We start from the raw sequence: 14,914 nt of genomic DNA on the forward strand, positions 1-14,914 counted from the left end.
TTGCCCTAGAAATAAATCTGTTAGGCATCTTGAAAGTTTAAAAGCCATAAATATTGTTCATCATAGTGCTTGGAATCGCATCAATGAATGTTGTGTTGAGTTTGTTTTTTAGTATGTCATGCCGATGCTTGCTCTAGAAATAAAATTGTCAGACATCTTGGAAGTTTGAAAGCCATAATGATTGTTCATCATAGTGTTTGAAGTCACAACAATGAATGTTATGATGAGTTTGTCACTTTTTTTTTAATATTCCCAACATCACTTTTTTCCTCCATCCCTTCCGTTGCTACATTTTTCAAGCAACTTTGAGGTTTGCAATATTTATAGAATTTTAGTATCTATTGCATTAGTAATTAATAAATATATTTTGACATAGATTTTAGTTATTTGATATTGAGAATTTTTTCTCTATCGAGGCATTTTTGAGCTTGAGGTATCTTTTGGTTTTTCTAAGGTGGTCTATGCTTTGCCAAGAGTATCAACTGTGCTAGTTTTTCAATTGTCTTTCCTAAATGAGATTGTTTCTTTTCACAACACCACTGACTACTTGTTGATTTATCACTTCCCGTTTGATGCTAATTACTTTACAAATTTTGTGCATATTTTTGAGTTTTATAGGGGCAGAAGTGTCAAAATGGCCGCCTGAATCTTAATCGAGCTCATTTTAGTCCAAGACTCTAGAAAAGTGTCAATTTAGTCCTCATAACAGGGGGCTAAAAGAGTCCTTCCTAGGATTATTTCAGCCTATGTCGAAAGAGTTGGAGTAATTTGACACTTTTACACACTGGGACTAAAATGACCCTATGTAAATAGTCAATGAACTATTTTGTCATTTTACTCATTTTGTAGTTGTATTTTCACTTTCATTCTCCCTATTAGTATGCTTTGAAGCCTTGGGGATTGATGGCTGCCACCCCACCTATTTCTAGGGTTGTGATGATGTTTGATTCCCCTATTTAGGTCTTTTTATGTTATTCCTTGATTTATTGTCTTGTGTCATTTTTTATTATCAAATGTTTTTGGTTAATGTGAAATTCGCTCTTTCATAGTTTGATTTTTTTGTAATTTTAAGAGAGGTGTTCACTTACATAGCACAAAATTCTTATTTATTTACATTTCTAGCACCTAAGCTTTCATATTTACATACATAGCCCTCAAATATTTAATATCACATAAAAAATAGTACTATTACCACTTTTTTTTTTAAAAATACATCTTTTTCATGTATAGATTTAACACACCAATTTGCTATGTATATAAATATGAAATTTTAGGTGTGATGTTTATAAATGCATAAGGACTATGAGCTATGTATGTAAATTTCCCATTTAAGTATGGTTGTTCAGCAGATAGGGATCGCTCATCTAATATTGATGATGATTTCGTGAATAAAGAATTTTTTCTACTGCCTTGAGATTTGTTGTTATCTCTCTGGAGATGTTGTGCGGTATCTTCGAGATACTTGAAGGTTAACTCCATTTTTATACTTAATTTACTCCGTGTTTTCTCGTATGTTTTCTGCAGCAAATGATTCTGGTTCTGGAGCACAACGCAATAGGGCTGGACAGGTTGCTCATAGTGTTTTGCTTGGAACAATTAATGTTGCAGACAGAAACGGTGAAGCTTTTTTAGCTGACCTCGGTCGGGTACATGTAGCTTCTAATATTGATAATTTTCTTTTTTTTTTTCATACATTTTATTTATTCTCTTTTGCATACATGCCACCCAATTCCTATGCATCTACATACCTAACTCATATTATCTTTCGTATCACTTCAAAAACATCATTATTTTAACTTCTAAAAGGTGAAATATATCTTTCCATGCATAAGGTGCCATATATTTAAAAATTAAGGTTTAGGTATTAGATATGTAAATACATAATAATTGAGTGGTATGTATTTAATCTTTTTTTATTTATTCTCTCACTGCTCTGGTGCCTCTCTTTTGTACAGAATATAGAGACATTTCTTGGTTCTTTAGGATTAGTAACAGTAGAGCCTGCTGGGGGACCTGGCCATGCTCCGTCTGTTTCTGTAGTGAGTGAGATTTTTTCTCCTGTAATTTACACGGAGGGATTGTATTTCATATTAGTTTTGACAAACTAATTCGACAGATGCGTAATTCTTCGGGTGCAATTTGCAGCTAAATCAGGCCCCATCAGGCACAGGAGTAGAAGGATCTCAAAGTACCAGCACAACTGAGCCTGGTGACTCAGTACATGAGGGGATTTTTCCATCTAATAGCAGTCCACAACTGGCTTCAACTCAGTTTTCTCAGTTTCCGCTCATACGAAATTTAAACCAACCAATGGTTATTCTTTTTATTTCTTTTTTTATTTTTGCAATGTACAAGTTGACTTTTATTTGGGATTGGTAATTATGTCAGCAACTTGAACCTCACTATTTTGGGTGGAGTCTGATTCGCTTGAATTCTTCTATATATCACCACCAACCTTTATTTTTCATCAGCACGAGTTTTTTATTTTTGCAATTCAGGTTATCTCTGATGCTCTGACAACTCTTACTGAGTTCATTGATCGGATGGAATTAGTATTGCAAAGTCATAGTGGCTCCTCGAACAATGCTCAACATCAGCAGCATTCTGGAGCTTCATTATTAGATGCAAGAGGATTACCAACTCCTGAATTTTTATGTTCTGTCATGGAAAGAGCGCAGCAGCTTTTAAGAGATAATGCAGCATCTGCTCTTTCGGTATTTGCTATTTTTTTCCCATTATGTTATCATCGTGTTTGAATTGAAAAACAATGAAGCATAGAACTTTGGGTTATGTGATACTTTTTTGGTTACTTTTTTTGTAGAAAATCCGACATTTTCTTTTTTCTTAAAAACAAATTCTTATAATCTATTTATAAAATGAGTTCAAGTTAATTTAATGACAAATAATTGTCAAATGATAATGTAAACATAAAAAAAGTATAATAAAAAATGTCACGAGGACATAGAAAGATATCCATTTTTTAGATTAGGAGATTTTCAGACTCTCATTTGTATTGCCTCTGTAATCTGATGAACCTTGATGAATGATAATAATTTTCATTGATTCCCATATTGAAGAGTAGTATTTGAAATATGACATTTACTCGTGTTTTGATACTAAGGAATTACCATCATAATCACAAAGCTGGTCGTAATCTGGGTCACAAATATCCTAAATAATATGATGATTACGAGAATTTATCACATTTAGAGGGTCCTGATCAATGTTCTTCCATGCAAAGGAGATGTTTACATCCTTTTGGGCATATAGGACAACAAGGGATGGCTGTGAAGACTCCATCATAAGATCTAAAATTTGTTCTAAATTTTTTGTGCAAGCCTGTTCTGAAGTAGGATGATCAGCAATTATTCTGTTTGAAGGTAAATTTTGATCATTTGTGTGTTCGATTTTGAATGTAAGGATCAATAATAGATGATTTAGGTAATTTTCGGTAAGCCTCAAAATTTTACGCAGTCGTGTGAGAAAAATAATTTGAAATGTGAATGATAAGCAGTGATTCCTTCAAATTCAAGTTTCTACCAATAATCGCGAGAGGAGGAACCAGTTTAGACCTCTTATCTAAAGGAATAGTAATATCCATTTCATTTAGAATTCTAGTTGAGAGTTGTGCCTTAACAACAATCATTTGCAAGTATTTCCCAAAATTTGGGCCATTAACAGGTGTATTGGTTAAATAAAGTAGAGAAAAAGCGATCCAAATTGAAGTGATACATAGTTCCATAGACGAGTTAAGTGGGAATCCCACTTTAATTCACACACTATCTAACTAATAATCTAATAAGAATATGATGAAGGTTAAAAAGCCCCATTGAGAAGTCACCTCTTAATGCAAGTTTGATAAAACTCTACTTGTAATCTTTGTACTAGGGTAGTCTAAATGCAATTTGCCTACAATCGAGAAATACAATGGAATAACTAGCTCGTAATTCTCAATTGTAGTTTAAGTAATATAAGTTTTATAATGAAAAGCCGAGGGTTGCTCCTATTAAGATGTTGATCTTTGCTTAAAAAGTAAAGAAAAATGATTGGACTAAGGGTGGTGAAAGTTTGAAGTTGTCATCTCTCTAGAGCTTTTGTGATGGACCGAGGAGTACAACAATAGTTGTGACCATAAACCCTAATGCTCTAAAAGTTAGAGGAATTGCGTGAGAAAATAATGCCTCTAAAATAGATGGCAACAAAGGACAAAAATGGAATGAACTCTGCCTTAACTCAAGTAGCAATTAATATTGTTGGGTGGGGTGGGGTGGGGTTGGTAGTGGGGACAGGGAGTTCATATACTTGCTGGATAAAACTGTTAAAGCCAAAGAAAGCAAGATGCTAACGAGACTGATTGTGAATGATGTAATGTGAGTTGAGAGCGAAGAAGAGAAATATGTTTTGTGAGCAAAATTGAGTGGAGCTTGTTTGGGTGACAGGTATTTTATTCACTTTGGTAGCTGTACGCTGTCATACACATTCAACTTTGGAATCATGTTTTGTCTGTAGCAGCGATGTTAGGTTTGAGCTACTTAAAAATTGCCTTAGACTCAGAGCATAACCTCCTACTCTATCTCAGGTTCAGTTAGTGGTTCGGCTCATTTGTGAACTAAAGTTTAAGATTGGGCTTAATTTCAGGTGAGATTCAGTTTTGATTTTAGTTTGAGACTTTGACCCTCCCTAATCTTCATCCCATTCTCTAAGGTAGTCTTCCCTTAACAAAGTTTTTCAATGGTTGTTTGGATGCATATATGGAATTAATGTGAAATGAAATGAAGCAGACTAATATGCTGAATGAAATGAAACAAACTATAACGTTGTCTTTTATACAATACATGGGCTAATATTTGGAATGCAACTACTAAAAATATTTTCGCTACAAGATTTAATTGCAAGCTGATTTCAATAACGAATTGCACGTGGAAGCATTTACAATGACTTCAGTAATACTAAGCTTGGTCCCTTGTTTTCAACAAGAAGGTATCATGTTATTGCAAGGTGATTGGCGTACGAAGAAGATGATTTTCTGGATGGCTTTGCTGACAACAAGAAAAATCAAAATAAATAGAGGGAACTTAGCTGCTAAAGTAATGGTTCTTGTTCCTCAAAATTTAGGACGGAAACAATTAGTGTTCACATTCAAAATTTGAGTAACTAGGTTCATTATTTTGATAACCCCATTTAAAACACCTATAATTAGATCCATTATTTATTAACTACATCCAAAACAATAGTATTAGGTTTCATAGTTCCGGCTAAAAATATTCTCCGGTCAATGGATTAAAAAATAATTTGTGGTCTACCATAGAAACTTGGAGCAATTTGTCCCATAAATAAAAAAAGAAATGTGCTAGATGAAAATTTTGGTAATACTTTTGGAGAGGCTATTAGACTTTTCCTATAAGCATATGGATAGAAATAAATTTAACCATTAAAAAGGAACGACATGAATGTCCAGATAGCTGAAAAGAATTTCATTGTCTGGAACAAAAGACAAAATTCTAGGTCCCAACAGATTCAAATTAGATACTGCCAGATCTGTCACTCTAATCTAGCCAGTGATGCTGAATCTGTGTTTCCATTTAGTCCTGAAAGTTCTCTTTTATCAAACCATCCTCAGCATTTACCATAAAGTTCAAAAAAAATTATCTGTGCTTTGAGTTGTGTTTCTAACGTTTCATGGTTATTTTATGGGATTCACATGAGCAAATGGTAGCAATTTTGATGTTACCTAGTTTTTTTTCTCTGATCATCTGTTCCGTATAGTTTTCTACACCGTTTTATTGGGATCAATGTACTCTTACATCTGTCTGCTAATTTTTTTTTTATTATATAGCATGTGGCCACACGTTTACAAAGAGAAGGGAGTTCTTCTGATCCAGCTTTGCGAGGTCAGATTCAGACTGAAGCTATGCAATTAGGAATTGCAATGCAGCATTTAGGTGCTATGTTATTAGAACTGGGCCGCACAATCATGACACTTCGTATGGGACAATCTTCAGTAAGCTCCATTTTTATTCATCATTTTGCATGCATGCATATCTATATTGCATATATTTACACGTGTATTCATTGATTCAGGCTGAGTATTCTGTGAATGCCGGTCCTGCTGTTTATATATCTCCAGCAGGGCCAAATCCAATAATGGTTCAGGTCAGTTTTTTCCCATCACTAACTTTCATCCTTCTCTTATCCATTTCTGGATGGAGTAAAGTGGCGATATAGCCACCTGGCTATTTACACTAGTCCACTTTAGTTTCGGATTTTATAAAAGTGTTAAATTAGTCCTAGGACTCTTTTAATATGGATTAAAATAGTCCCCACTGAGAACTGTTTCAACCATCCATATTAGAAGACTCTTGGGAATAAATTGACACTTTTATAAACTCTTTAAGACTAAAATGTTGCCAAGAGTTAGGTGACCATTTTGACACCCCTCTTTCTGGATGTTACTATGATTTATTTTATCATTTTTCTTTTTCTCGTTGTTTGCTTTTTTCAGCCAAACACCCTATTTGGTGCGTCTCCTCTTCCAGTAATCTCCGGATTATCCATTGGAGCATCTCCTGGAAATCCTTTGAGCAACATTAACATCCACCTACATGCTGGTAGGAAACTTTCCAACCCTCTCTTTTTCTCCTGATTTGGATAATGGCTGATGCCATCAGATGATCAGGGAGTTCCTCAGCCCCCGGTGTATCCTCTACCATTGCCGCGACAATTCCCGCTAATGGAGATCGTCTTGGCACCGAACAAACAAGTTCATCTATAAATGGTTCGAGTGATTCAAGCTCTGCAAGAGGATTACCTTTGAGAACCGTGATTTCTGCTACCCCTGCACGGACCGTACCAGAAACCGCTGGTCATGTGTTCAGTGTCACATACCCTATTCACATAAGGGCACAGCATTCCATCCCTATACAGTATGCTTCTCCTCAAGGCGCTGGCTCTACCACGAGCGGAGTTGGTCAGTCTCGTGAACAAGCTTTCATCCCCCCGTCTGTTTCGGTGCCTGCAATTGTGGCTCAGGTCACCGCACGCATTGCGAATGCGCTAACGGGAAATTCACAAGTACAGAGCTCATCTGCGGGCATGCAGCCTATTGCTACTCAGGGCTCTTCTTCAGCTGTGGGCAGCGGAGCACAATTGGATTCGTCGAATTCTGCATTGCAACCTCCTCAAATGAATAGTAGTATCATGCATGAGACGACAGAGTCGAATATCGCGAGAAATTCACTTTGCTCTGATTCTGAAGAACAAAATTCATCTTCAGTGCCTCAAACATCGCAGGAGTTGAGAGGCACAGAAGAGAATGTATTAGCTCGTCCGGAAGATCTATTTAAAGGTTCTTGTAACTACGGTGGCAGGTTTAAAATGGGATATTTACATACATACCACACACTCATTTTGTATTTAGACGTATAACACCTAAACTTTCATATTCACATGCATACCATCATTACTAACTTTTTAAAAGTGAAATACATATTTTTGTATATAAGTTTATGACAACAAAGTGTTCTTAAATACGGAAATACATAAGAATTGTGTGGTATGTAAATTCCCATTTAAAATTTAGCTGTTAAATTGAGCAGCTCTTTTTTCAATTATCATTCACTTTTAATGTTAAATTTGACAAAATAGGCAATGATGGTGCAACACACAATTCAGTAAACATCGGATTTACTGAAGATGGGATGCAGAGTGGTTCTGGGGAAAATTGTACTTCTGTTCTCACTGTTTCAAGAAAAGAAGAGCAGCAGGTTAGATTTCACATTCAAGCATAATATTCTTCTGTTTCTGTATCTTTCACGTTTATGATGGATGAAAATTAGGCTGCCCTGTTTTCAATTTTCATATTCAGTTAGGAGGAAATCAGATTAATAGCGTGGGTTCTGGTATTAATCTTGAAGAATCATCAACTTCCATCAATCTCGCCAACAGTCAATCTGCTTGTATTCAACCTTGTTCATCAGATGTTGAATCTGTTAAGAGAGAATCAGAATCCATTGAGCCTCAGAAGCCACCCCCATCAAACAGTCCAACAGAGAGCAATATGCCTACTCCCATAGGTCTAGGTTTTGGAGGTTTACAGACTAAGGTAATGCAAATTCTTGTTCTTATATGTAATGATTTGCATCACTCATCAATTTTCATCATCTTGCTGTATTATATTCTATTCAAAACTTCGTATTTGCTTTATTAGAAGCGAAGTAAGCCAGTAAAGCCTAAAGGGAAGAATGACGGACAAGCCGAGGCATCTTCATCGAATCAGAATCAACATTCTATTGCTAGGGTTCATGATGCTCTTCCTTCTCTTCCATCTCAGACCTCGAATGTGGATAAAGGAAGTAAAAATGAGTCTCCTAGTCAGTTTTCCTCTTTATTTTCCCAGCTTATGAGTAGCATGGCTTCTGGAGGGCAAGGTGGCAGCGGGCAAACGGATTTTGCAGGCATGATGTCTAATGCCATGCAAAGCTCTGCTTTCAACAATCTCTTGACTGGTGTAGCATCACAGTCTAGGTTTTCCCCTGGTGATCTGAGAAGTATGTTGGAGCAATGTGTTCAGAACCCTGCAGTTCAAAACACAGTAAATCAAATTGTGCAAGGTGTAGAACAGGGAGTGAATAATGGAAATTTACAGGGTGCAGGACAAAACAGATTAAATTTTACCGGGATCGTTCAGCAGTTGCTACCTGTAGTATCCGAAGCTGTTGGTAGGGCCTCAACACTTTCTGATCCTGTACAGGACTTGCAATCTGAGCATCAGCCAGAATCCATTGAGGCAAAGATCCGTGCCACTGAGTCGTTGCATGATGCTAGCAATCAGGTACACAAATTTCATCATCATCATCATCATCATCATCATTGTTGTGGGTAGCCTTGTCCAAGTTATATGTGATTTTATTGTAGATGATTTACATATGTACCGCTCAATTCATATTTATTTACATATCTTACACCTAAACTACATTTTTTACATACATAACACCTTTCCTATGCATGAAAATGTGTATTTCACTTTTTAAAATTTAAAATTGTGGTACTTTTTATGTAATATCAAAGCTTTGGGTGGTATAAATGTAAAAGATGAAGGTTAGGTGTTAGATATGTAAATACATTGGAATTGGATGTCATGAATGTAAATATTCCTTTGATTTTTGTGTTTTTTATTCATTTCTATTGACTACTATATAAGTGTTTTCTTTGTGCAAGACCTTTTGCACAAATCGCAGCTCTCATTTCTTCATCTTATTCTATATAATTATATTAGTTTTTATCTTTTTCCTTCATTACTTTCATAACCAATCAAATATGTTTTCTTCTATATTTTCTTGAATATTTTCTATTCGCACTATCTTTTCAGTATAATCATTGCTCACTCTCTTTAGTTTTAGCATACAACAATCTTAAAGTTTTCATTTCTTTCATAGGCAACTTGACTTTTAGGAATCTCTTTAGTTCAACACATGGATTCATAGAACATATCTGATCTACTGACAGTTTAATAAATTTTAGAAAAAAATTTTAAATAGTCCTTCAACTTTTTGTACAGAGTTATTTTAGTTTCGTAGTTTATGAAATGCTAATTCAATCCCCAAAATCTTTTAATATTGTTTGAAAGTCTATATGGAGGACTATTTCTGCCTCAATTTAAAGAGTATGGGGATTAATTTTACACTTTCATAGACTCTGAGACTGAAATAACTCCATATAAACAGCCAAGGGACTATTTTGACAGTTGTAAATTTTATCTTTACTTCTTCATAATATTATGACACGGGCTTCCCACCCGCGCTGATGCGAGATGGCTAAAGAAGAGGTGAGGTTGCGTCCTGCTTGTGACTCCCATGACACGAACGCAGAGATTGGTTATGCGAATGGCTCTGAATAAAATCAAGCGGCTCCGCTTTTGATTGCTTTCCAATTTTCAGCATGTTTCATTTATTTTTATTCTCTTTCTAGTAATTTCCTATGTATGTGCTATATTACAGTTTGGAAGGGAGTTTTCTCGTGTTTCTGTTTAGGACAGCCGTCGACTCCCTGATTTCCCTCTTCTAGGGCTGTATTCAAGGGCGAGCGGTGCTCCGGCTGTTTCACGTTCCAAGGTAGTGATTCTTCTCCATGGGTTGAGTGGTGCTTCGACTATATCTCGCTTCCAATGTGGTATTTATCTTCTACCCTTCCCCGCACCTTACATTGCTTCCCCTTCATCTAGTTCATTGTCCCCTTGCTACTGTCCCCAAAAAACTGTGCACCCATTGTATTTATCGGGAATCTTTTATGGAGGATATGTGGTAGGAAATCCCCCAACCTTAACAAAGGTTTGCCGCCTTTGAGAGTAGGCGATCCGAAAGTGTCACTCGTAGCTACAACAATGACTATCTAGATCAAAGGAATAGAGTGAATCTCTTCCCACCATGCGGATTCTAGGGATGAAGAACCTCTACCCTAAATATTTGACCTGAAATATCCGAGAAGCCAAAATTTCAAAATAATGGTGAATTTGTCATATTTTGATGGCCACTTGGATCCGAAAGAGTTCATTGAGTGGCCAAGAGTTTATGTTTTCGGTGTAATGAGAAGTTTTCCCCAGGATACCGTTGTAAGGGTCGAACCTTACATGTTCTCACAGTTTGTGACGAGGAAGCAGACGATAAAGAAACAAAGGAGCTTGTGTGGTGGAGGAACACCCTTACTTGCATGTGGTAGAAGTCTCATTGAATTCGGTGGTGGAGTTAAAACCGAACCACATTATTTAATTTTGGGGACAACTTAGGGAGTAGGACGTAGTGGTGATGGTGGATAGTGGGACCGCCCACTATTTCATCTTTATTGAAGTAGTGAAGCAATTTGTGTTTGAGATGGTTGTCATAGGAACTTTTAGAGTCATGATGGAGACGGGATAGGTGGAGAAGAAGATGAGAGTTTGTAAAGGGGTGATTTTAAAAGTGCAAGCCGTTCAGGTGATGAAGATTTTTCTTCCCTTGAATTTAGGGAGCACTAACGTGATGTTTGGTATGAAATTGTTGCAGCCTTTAGGGGAGCCTGAGATAAATTAAAAACTCCTCATAATGGAGTTTAAGGAGAGAGACAAAAGATAGTAATGCTTCAAGGTCACCCAAGTTTGTGCTAGTCCTTGGTTAGAGCAATACAAATTGCAGAGTTGAGATTCTTAATCAAATTGCCTAGCTTGAAAGATACAAATGATATGGAGTTGGCAAATATTCTGAGATCGATCTAATAGTTCCTACAATAATTTGCAAAATTTTTCTAGTTGCCACACGAATTGTTGCTTTTTAGGGAACATGGAGCATGCAACAAACAAAAGGATGAGATTGAAAGATTGATCCGAGAGATGTTGGAGGCCGGGTCATACAGTTTAGTTTGAGTCTTTTCTCTAGCGCGGTTTTGCTAGTGAAGAAGAAGGATGAGAGTTGACATTTTTGCGTGGATTATCGGGCAATTAATAATGAAACAATACCTGATAAATTATTCATCCCGGTGATCGATGAGCTACTGGACAAGTAGTTTGGGCTGTGATATTCTCCAAGATTGACATGAAGTCAGGATGCCACCAGATTCAAATGTAGATGAGATTGAGAGATTGATCCGAGAGATGTTGGAGGCCGGGCCATACAGTTTAGTTTGAGCCTTTTCTCTAGCGCGGTCTTGCTAGTGAAGAAGAAGGATGAGGGTTGACATTTTTGCGTGGATTATCAGGCAGTTAATAATGAAACAATACTTGACAAATTTTTCATCCCGGTGATCGATGAGCTACTGGACAAGTTGTTTGGGCTGCGACATTCTGCAAAATTGACTTGAAGTCAGGATGTCACCAGATTCAAATGTAGCTGGCTGATATGCACAAGACTGCATTTCAAACTCATGAGTGTCTCAAAAATTTTTTGGTAATGCCATTTGGCTCACCAATACACCCGCTACATTTCAATCACTCATAAAAAGGTGTTTTGGTCTTTCCTCCAAAAGTTTTTGTTGGTGTTCCTTAACAATATCTTAGTGTATAGCTGTTTCTTGAAAGACCACATTGATCATGGGAAGGTGTTGACTATGCACAACAGAAAAAAGAGTTCCTATCTCGACAATTATCGAGAGAGAACCATCGACAATTTTGATTTTTTTATTGACTACAGAAGTTTTTTTTGAGGAAGATAACTTAGATTAATCAATAATGTGATCAGTTGCGTCATAATCAATTATCAATGAATGAAAAAGTTTAGGAGTAACACCTAACAATGCAGTGACTAAAAAGTTAACATTTTGTACTGAGGAGCACGACAGAGTCGGATAATTTTGGAGATTGAAGGAATTTGTGTAAGTGCTCTAATTGCTTATTGGTGAAGGGTATTGTATTCGAGTTAGGGTTTGCTAGTGAAGAAGAAGGATGAGAGTTGAAAAAGGGATGTGCCCACATACAAAAGGATGAGATTGAAAGATTGATCCGAGAGATGTTAGAGGCCGGGTCATACAGTTTAGTTTGAGTTTTTTCTCTAGCGCGGTCTTGCTAGTGAAGAAGAAGAATGAGGGTTGACATTTTTGCGTGGATTATCGGGCAATTAGTAATGAAACAATACCTGATAAATTATTCATCCCGGTGATCGATGAGCTACTGGACAAGTTGTTTGGGTTGTGATATTCTTCAAGATTGACATGAAGTCAGGATGCCACCGGATATAAATGTAGATGAGATTGAGAGATTAATCCGAGAGATGTTGGAGGCTGGGTCATACAGTTTAGTTTGAGCCTTTTCTATAGCGCGGTCTTGCTAGTGAAGAAGAAGGATGAGGGTTGACATTTTTGTGTGGATTATCGGGCAGTTAAAATGAAACAATACTTGACAAATTTTTCATCCCGGTGATCGATGAGCTACTGGACAAGTTGTTTGGGCTGCGATATTCTCCAAGATTGACTTGAAGTCAGGATGCCACCAGATTCAAATGTAGCTGGTTGATATGCACAAGACTGCATTTCAAACTCATGAGTGTCTCAAAATTTTTTTTGGTAATGCCATTTGGCTCACCAATACACCCGCTACATTTCAATCACTCATAAAAAGGTGTTTTGGTCTTTCCTCCAAAAGTTTTTGTTGGTGTTCTTTAACAATATCTTAGTGTATAGCTGTTTCTTGAAAGACTACATTGATCGTTGGAAGGTGTTGACTATGCACAACAGAAAAAAGAGTTCCTATCTCGACAATTATCGAGAGAGAACCATTGAAAATTTTGATCTTTTTATTGACTACATAAGTTTTATTGGAGGAAGATAGATTAACCAATAATGTGATCAGTTGCGTCAAAATCAATTATCAATGAATGAAAAAGTTTAGGAGTAACACCTAACAATGCAGTGACTAAAAAGTTAACATTTTGTACTGAGGAGCACGACAGAGTCGGATAATTTTGGAGATTGAAGGAATTTGTGTAATTGCTCTAATTGCTTATTGGTGAGGGTATTGTATTCGAGTTAGTAGGAGGCTCCTGAATTTCTTCAACAATGGCTTAATAGGCTTGACATTCACACTTGGATTTTGATTTCCAATTTGCAGGTTTACTATGAGCGTCCAATATGCCTCATTCGTGTGCGATTGTTTTTTGCAATGCTCACACCATTATTTTTTATGCCCTTCTTTATTAGGTATAAACTCCTTTTGACATAAGAGTCGAGTGCTCTTGTTCAATGTTATAAGAAGATTCATAGTTACGCAACATAATTTTTTCTTGACTTTTCACGTCAAACTTCAAAAAAAATTTCTTGAATAGATGATAGAGGTTTCCTAGAGAGGATCCGACCTCGGACTTCATCTAAACTTCGATTTGGGCCTAATAAGTATATTTAAACCCGGTTATTTTATTTATTTTTCTTATGTTGAGCATATTCATTCAGTTTTTCTCAAATGTCATCATAATATTGATTAAGTTTATTCCATGATGTTACTAATTCATTATAATACACAGTAATATCACGGTCATTTTGCTTGGATTTCCAAAGTTGAGCTTTCAACTAAAAAAATAATTCTTCAGTTTTGAATAAATATCTCAAATGATCTCCTACATATCTTGAGCAGTGGGCAGGAATCGATGCAACTTTTTTATGGCCAATTTTATGGAGTTGATGAAACCATAAATAGAGAGTTTTCGGACTACTATTTTTTTTAAATTAGGGTCACCAGCTGTAGGTTTTGAAAATTCTATTAAGTACTTAATTTTACCTCTCCAGTTGATCTCCAATTTTATGGATTGAGTACACTCAAGATAGTTGTAAAGTAAGTTTTATAACTGTGAGGTAAAGTGGTGAATTCTTATAAATAATATTTAGCTGATACATCCGTGAGAGTTTTAGGATGAGGTGAAGCGGTTTTGGAGTTACCTGAATAAATAGTTGTGGTAGAATTTCTTTGGATTTCGGTCATCATTGTTGACTTATATGACATCCTTGAAATTTGATGAGCGCAACGCATGTAGTGACTACCTTGATCGCGAGGTGGTGTAGTTTTGCTTACTGGGTTTTCAGATGTTGTTCTACGTCAAGATGTCCAGAACTCGTGTATGTAACTCGCGAAAGAAGATGATCTTACTTGATGGTTTTGGGTGGAAGCAGAGCAGAAGTGAGAGAATGAATGGAGTATCAGAGGTCTTCGTACGCCACTATTTTGTTTGCTTTCCAAGCTAGATACACTCGTGACTATCATAAGGTTTGATGCACAACATGAGGAAGGGGAAGATAGGGCATAGTTTCGGGCAAGAGTAGAGTGAAAGGGCATGACCACAATGCCAGAAACACAGAGTGGCCAATGTTGACCTCATTTTTGTGAGGTCTTTTCTTCTCCTCCTTAGAGCCTAGGTTCTAGCTCTAGAAATTCCTATGGACCATCTTAGAAAACTAGAATTGAGAC

At 36.5% G+C, this 14,914-nt stretch overlaps 1 protein-coding gene across 1 annotated transcript in view; it reads left to right on the forward strand.

Annotated features, from left to right (window-relative positions):
• Positions 1–14,914, forward strand: part of LOC110018052 (large proline-rich protein BAG6) — a 58,652-nt gene that overhangs the window by 31,098 nt on the left and 12,640 nt on the right. Inside the window, exons 5-15 of the mRNA XM_020715277.1 lie at positions 1,525–1,646; positions 1,956–2,039; positions 2,146–2,313; positions 2,499–2,714; positions 5,837–6,001; positions 6,082–6,153; positions 6,503–6,608; positions 6,677–7,345; positions 7,645–7,763; positions 7,865–8,101; positions 8,207–8,830. Of these exons, the coding sequence (XP_020570936.1) occupies positions 1,525–1,646; positions 1,956–2,039; positions 2,146–2,313; positions 2,499–2,714; positions 5,837–6,001; positions 6,082–6,153; positions 6,503–6,608; positions 6,677–7,345; positions 7,645–7,763; positions 7,865–8,101; positions 8,207–8,830 (2,582 nt within the window). The remainder of the gene's footprint in view (positions 1–1,524; positions 1,647–1,955; positions 2,040–2,145; positions 2,314–2,498; positions 2,715–5,836; positions 6,002–6,081; positions 6,154–6,502; positions 6,609–6,676; positions 7,346–7,644; positions 7,764–7,864; positions 8,102–8,206; positions 8,831–14,914) is intronic.

The sequence above is a fragment of the Phalaenopsis equestris genome, unplaced genomic scaffold (genome assembly GCF_001263595.1).
Source record: "Phalaenopsis equestris unplaced genomic scaffold, ASM126359v1 Scaffold000002, whole genome shotgun sequence".
Classification (NCBI taxonomy): Eukaryota; Viridiplantae; Streptophyta; class Magnoliopsida; order Asparagales; family Orchidaceae; genus Phalaenopsis; species Phalaenopsis equestris.